The 6,162-nt window shown below is 45.1% G+C and overlaps 2 protein-coding genes across 2 annotated transcripts; one reads left to right on the top strand and one right to left on the bottom strand.

Annotated features, from left to right (window-relative positions):
- Positions 1–23: 23 nt before the first annotated feature.
- On the top strand, positions 24–675 carry LOC311116530 (glycoprotein hormone beta-5-like; the record flags this gene model as incomplete). Its single annotated transcript, XM_084191614.1, has 2 exons — positions 24–233; positions 487–675. The coding sequence occupies 2 exons, from the start codon at positions 24–26 to the stop codon at positions 673–675; spliced, it is 399 nt and encodes a 132-aa protein (XP_084047740.1).
- A 2,115-nt stretch (positions 676–2,790) lies between these two features.
- On the bottom strand, positions 2,791–5,616 carry gpha2 (glycoprotein hormone subunit alpha 2). Its single transcript, XM_084191615.1, has 3 exons — positions 5,297–5,616; positions 4,957–5,141; positions 2,791–3,361 (listed from the first exon to the last, which is right to left on the bottom strand). Exons 1-3 carry the CDS (start codon positions 5,400–5,402, stop codon positions 3,257–3,259), a joined length of 396 nt encoding a protein of 131 aa, XP_084047741.1. The 5' UTR covers positions 5,403–5,616; the 3' UTR covers positions 2,791–3,256.
- Positions 5,617–6,162: the final 546 nt, after the last annotated feature.

Raw genomic sequence — 6,162 nt, 5'->3', positions numbered from 1 at the left:
TATCTCTCTCTCTCTCTCTCAGGATGTTGCCGCCCCGCTCCCTCCCTCTGTCTGTTCTCTCGCTCCTCCTGGTTGTTGCCGAGGCGGGCCTGTGCGTTGCTGTGACGACCCAGCTGCATGGTGGTTTCCGTGGCTGCGCGGTGCGGGATTTTTCCTTCGTGGCCCAGAAGCCGGGATGCAGGAGCATCCGCATCGACACCGAGGCCTGCTGGGGCCGCTGCCATACCTGGGAGGTAGGTAACCACGAAAACACACACACATGCTTGTCCAACGCTCTCTTGGTCCTCTCATGTCTTGCGGTCTTGACACACACCCGGACACGTCATGGGAGGTAACCATAACAACACGTCACAGACACTCCTGGCAACATATGTCACCTGGACACATATCTCACATGTCAGATTTATAAATCAATATTTGTACTACAACAATGCAGTATTGCTGGCAGGGTTAATAGGGTTGTTATGTTGTTCCTGTCACTAACAGAAGCCCCTCCCAGAGCCCCCCTACATCCAGCGGCATCACCGTGTTTGTTCCTACGGCCGTACCCGCTACCTGACGGCCCGTCTACCAGGCTGCCAGCCCCACGTCTCCCCACTCTACCCCTACCCCCTCGCCCTGCAGTGCCACTGCACCGTGTGTTCCACACAGGATACGGAGTGTGAGACGTTCTGATAAGGACTTGTGTGTGTGAAATACCAAGAGGGGTTCATAATGCTTTATACCACTGTAATATGACACAGCAACCTTGTTAGAAAACATAATACTGTAATAATATAATAATGTAATAATATATGTAATAGTATAATAATATAATATGTAATAATATAATAATAACAATGTAATAATGTAATATAATATGTAATAATGTAATATAATCATATATGTAATAATGTAATAATATGTGATAATATAATATGTAATGTAATAATGTAATAATAATATAATCTGTTTTTTCCTTTTTTTATTTAGTCAACACTTCCAACATTCTTTCATGTCACTTATTTACAAAATGTCAATTGTTCATGCTCATAGACATAAATAAAGTTTTATGTACATTCTTTAGTCTCTCTAGTTTAGTGGCCATAGAAATAAAATGAATGAACGGAATTGGAACCTCTGACCATGACAATTTGATTGGTAAACCCATGGGTGTGTTCAAAATGGCTGCCAGTCTACCCACTGACTTGAATGGCGACGTCCATTCTACTCATTATAGTTCTGTGTTGTGGCTGTATAACAGATCAACAGTGAGGGAAAAAAGTATTAAGTCAGCCACCAATTGTGCAAGTTCTCCCACTTAAAAAGATGAGAGAGGCCTGTAATTTTCATCATAGGTACACATCAACTATGACAGACAAAATGAGAAAAAAAAATCCAGAAAATCACATTGTAGGATTTTTAATGAATTTATTTGCAAATTATGGTGGAAAATAAGTATTTGGTCAATAACAAAAGTTTCTCAATACTTTGTTATATACCCTTTGTTGGCAATGACACAGGTCAAACGTTTTCTGTAAGTCTTCACAAGGTTTTCACACACTGTTGCTGGTATTTTGGCCCATTCCTCCATGCAGATCTCCTTTAGAGCAGTGATGTTTTGGGGCTGTCGCTGGGCAACACGGACTTTCAACTCCCTCCAAAGATTTTCTATGGGGTTGAGATCTGGAGACTAGCTAGGCCACTCCAGGACCTTGAAATGCTTCTTACGAAGCCACTCCTTCGTTGTCCGGGCGGTGTGTTTGGGATCATTGTCATGCTGAAAGACCCAGCCACGTTTCATCTTCAATGCCCTTGCTGATGGAAGGAGGTTTTCACTCAAAATCTCACGATACATGGCCCCATTCATTCTTTCCGTTACACGGATCAGTCGTCCTGGTCCCTTTGCAGAAAAACAGCCCCAAAGCATGATGTTTCCACCCCCATGCTTCACAGTAGGTATGGTGTTCTTTGGATGCAACTCAGCATTCTTTGTCCTCCAAACACGACGAGTTGAGTTGTTACCAAAAAGTTCTATTTTGGTTTCATCTGACCATATGACATTCTCCCAATCCTCTTCTGGATCATCCAAATGCACTCTAGCAAACTTCAGACGGGCCTGGACATGTACTGGCTTAAGCAGGGGGACACATCTGGCACTGCAGGATTTGAGTCCCTGGCGGCATAGTGTGTTACTGATGGTAGGCTTTGTTACTTTGGTCCCAGCTCTCTGCAGGTCATTCACTAGGTCCCCCCGTGTGGTTCTGGGATTTTTGCTCACCATTCTTGTGATCATTTTGACCCCACGGGGTGAGATCTTGCGTGGAGCCCCAGATCGAGGGAGATTATCAGTGGTCTTGTATGTCTTCCATTTCCTAATAATTGCTCCCACAGTTGATTTCTTCAAACCAAGCTGCTTACCTATTGCAGATTCAGTCTTCCCAGCCTGGTGCAGGTCTACAATTTTGTTTCTGGTGTTCTTTGACAGCTCTTTGGTCTTGGCCATAGTGGAGTTTGGAGTGTGACTGTTTGAGGTTGTGGACAGGTGTCTTTTATACTGATAACAAGTTCAAACAGGTGCCATTAAAACAGGTAACGAGTGGAGGACAGAGGAGCCTCTTAAAGAAGAAGTTACAGGTCTGTGAGAGCCAGAAACCTTGCTTGTTTGTAGGTGGCCAAATACTTATTTTCCACCATAATTTGCAAATAAATTCATAAAAAAATCCTACAATGTGATTTTCTGGATTTTTTTTCTCTCAATTTGTCTGTCACAGTTGACGTGTACCTATGATGAAAATTACAGGCCTCTCTCATCTTTTTAAGTGGGAGAACTTGCACAATTGGTGGCTGACTAAATACCTTTTTCCCCCACTGTATGTGGTGTTGTTAATAATTGTATTATCTATAGTGGTTTAACTGGATGTCAGTGTATGGAAGCGTCCCACATGGCACCCAATCCCCTTTGTAGTGCACTACTTTTGACAAGAACGCATTGGGCCCTGGTCAAAAGTAGTGCACTACATAGGGAATAGGGTGTTAACACATAGCGCTGTCACAAAATGTCTTCTCCTGTTCCTAAATAAACCAAAGTTTAAACCAACAATTCTTAAATAAAGCAACCTTATGAAAAGTTTTTCTCAAGTCTTTTTTCCTTGTTCGACCGTTTGATTCTATGGACACACACACACATCTATCCTTGTCTTCTCTTCTTCCAAGTCCTCATGTAAGTTTGTCGCATGTAGCGTGTAGCATTTGTTCCCGTGGTGACGGTGGCGTGTCAGTAGCGTGACTTGCGGCACATGTCGCAGCGACAGGCCTGAGCCGTCAGGATCTCCATATCGTCATGGTGACGACCCCGAGGACAATCTAGACGAACTTTGATCTGAGGGAAAACATGAAACGTTTACAATTAAAAAATTGTATTTTATATCAAGTTACCATGTTCCAACCAACTAGGTCATCAGGATTAGATAGCTTTACCTGTCTGTCTGCCTGTCAGTCTCTCTGTCCGTCCATCCGCCTGTCCGTCTCTGTCTGTCTGTCTCTATGTCTCTCTGTCCGTCCGTCTCTGTGTCTGTCTGTCTGTCTGCCTGTCAGTCTCTCTGTCCGTCCATCCTTCTGTCCGTCTCTGTCCGTCCGTCTCTGTCTGTCTGTCTCTGTGTCTGTCTGTCTCTGTCGTTCTGTCCGTCCGTCCGTCCGTCTCTGTCTGTCTGTCTGTCTGTAGTTCTGTCCGTCCGTCCGTCTCTGTCTGTATCTGTCTGTATCTGTCTGTCTGTATCTGTCTGTATCTGTCTGTCTGTATGTCTGTATCTGTCTGTCTGTCTGTCTGTCTGTCTGTCTGTCTGTCTGTCTGTCTGTCTGTCTGTATCTGTCTGTCTGTCTGTCTGTCTGTCTGTCTGTCTGTCTGTCTGTATCTGTCTGTCTGTCTGTCTGTCTGTCTGTATCTGTCTGTCTGTCTGTCTGTCTGTCTGTCTGTCTGTCTGTCTGTCTGTCTGTCTGTCTGTCTGTCTGTCTGTCTGTCTGTATCTGTCTGTCTGTCTGTCTGTCTGTCTGTCTGTCTGTCTGTCTGTCTGTATCTGTCTGTATCTGTCTGTCTGTCTGTCTGTCTGTCTGTATCTGTCTGTATCTGTCTGTCTGTCTGTCTGTCTGTCTGTCTGTCTGTCTGTCTGTCTGTCTGTCTGTCTGTCTGTCTGTCTGTATCTGTCTGTCTGTCTGTCTGTCTGTCTGTCTGTCTGTCTGTCTGTATCTGTCTGTCTGTATCTGTCTGTCTGTATCTGTCTGTCTGCCTGTCTGTCTGTATCTGTCTGTCTGTCTGTCTGTATCTGTCTGTCTGTGTGTATCTGTCTGTCTGTCTGTCTGTATCTGTCTATCTGTATCTGTCTGTCTGTATCTGTCTGTCTGTCTGTCTGTCTGTATCTGTCTGTATCTGTCTGTCTGTCTGTCTGTCTGTCTGTCTGTCTGTCTGTATCTGTCTGTATCTGTCTGTCTGTCTGTCTGTCTGTCTGTCTGTCTGTCTGTATCTGTCTGTCTGTATCTGTCTGTCTGTCTGTCTGTCTGTCTGTCTGTCTGTCTGTCTGTATCTGTCTGTATCTGTCTGTCTGTCTGTCTGTCTGTCTGTCTGTCTGTCTGTCTGTATCTGTCTGTCTGTATCTGTCTGTCTGTATCTGTCTGTCTGTCTGTCTGTCTGTCTGTATCTGTCTGTCTGTCTGTCTGTCTGTATCTGTCTGTCTGTCTGTCTGTCTGTCTGTATCTGTCTGTCTGTCTGTCTCTGTCTGTATCTGTCTGTCTGTATCTGTCTGTCTGTCTGTCTGTCTGTATCTGTCTGTCTGTCTGTCTGTCTGTCTGTCTGTCTGTCTGTCTGTCTGTCTGTGTGTATCTGTCTGTCTGTCTGTCTGTCTGTATCTGTCTGTCTGTCTGTCTGTCTGTATCTGTCTGTCTGTCTGTCTGTCTGTCTGTCTGTCTGTCTGTGTACTCTACCTTAGCGTCCCTGCTGATGGTGCAGCATTGTGATGCCGAGGTGATGTTGTGAGTGAAGTTAGACGCCACCAGGACAGAGTAGCGGGATGGGAAGGCACTGGACTCACAGTAGCCAACACAGGCGTACACAACATGGGTTCCTTTACACGTCCCACGCTGGTCACTACGGATAGTCACGTTGAACCCTGCAGGAGAAGAGGAGAGGAGGAGAGAGAGAGATTAGTGAGGATGGAGGGAGAAGTGGTGTGTGTGTGTGTGTAGACTTACAGTAGAGGTGTGTGTGTGTATGTGTGTGTGTGTGTGTGTGTGTGTGTGTGTGTGTGTGTTATATTCGACTCACGGTATAGATGACAGCCAGGTCCTGGGCTGAGCCCCTCGTAGCTGAAACTCATTGAAGACAGCAGCAGCATCACAGCACAGAGGTTAGAGGCCAAACACTGACACATGGCGACAGAGGACGGTGGTCTGCAAGGGACAAACAGAGAGTTAAGGATCAGGCAAGCAATTATCGACTTTTAAATATCTACAATTTAAAGTGAATTCCATCCTGCTTGTGCATTACTCACAAAACCAAGGACTTTTACACATAAAACACATTATTTTCTCCTCTCAAACTATCAGTTTTTCCTGATTGTCTGATCAAGTACGGTTACAACATTGTTTTTCTGAGGGGAATGTTCAGGTGTCTGTCTCTGACCAGTGTCTAAGTGCCTTTATTGTCAGCCCCCAACCTTCGCCCTGCAGGTAGACACACGTCAAATGAAATCACATTTATTTATAAAGCCCTTTTTTTACATCAGCAGATGACACAAAGTGCTTATACAGAAACATTAAGGTACGGTTAACACACACACACACACACACACACACACACACACACACACACACACACACACACACACACACACACACACACACACACACACACACCTCCTCAGATATAGCTACTAGGTCTACAGCCCGGCTCCAACATGCTCCACAGCACCTTATCTGATTTCATCAAATAGTTTGAAAAAATGCACTCTCTCCCAGTGAGTTTCTCTGTTTCTCAAACTCACACACCGAGGCCCAGTGGATTAAACTCTCACACACCGAGGCCCAGTGGATTAAACTCTCACACAGAGGCCCGTGGATTAAACTCTCACACACCGAGGCCCCGTGGATTAAACTCTCACACACCGAGGCCCCGTGGATTAAACTCTCACA

Source organism: Coregonus lavaretus, assembly GCF_964263955.1.
Source record: "Coregonus lavaretus genome assembly, contig: HAP1_SCAFFOLD_10400, whole genome shotgun sequence".
NCBI classification, from domain to species: Eukaryota; Metazoa; Chordata; class Actinopteri; order Salmoniformes; family Salmonidae; genus Coregonus; species Coregonus lavaretus.
The sequence above is the reverse complement of the archived record's forward strand: the minus strand, read 5'-3'. Positions and strand labels throughout refer to the sequence as shown.

Bases quoted from the DNA above. Each gene is read 5' to 3' on its own strand.
- gpha2 (XM_084191615.1), bottom strand. From the start codon at position 5,402: ATGTGTCAGTGTTTGGCCTCTAACCTCTGTGCTGTGATGCTGCTGCTG. The intron at 5,142-5,296 runs GTGAGTCGAATA...CTTCTCCTGCAG, and splicing joins ACCTGGCTGTCATCTATACC to GGTTCAACGTGACTATCCGT. The intron at 3,362-4,956 runs GTAGAGTACACA...GTTTTCCCTCAG, and splicing joins CCATCAGCAGGGACGCTAAG to ATCAAAGTTCGTCTAGATTG.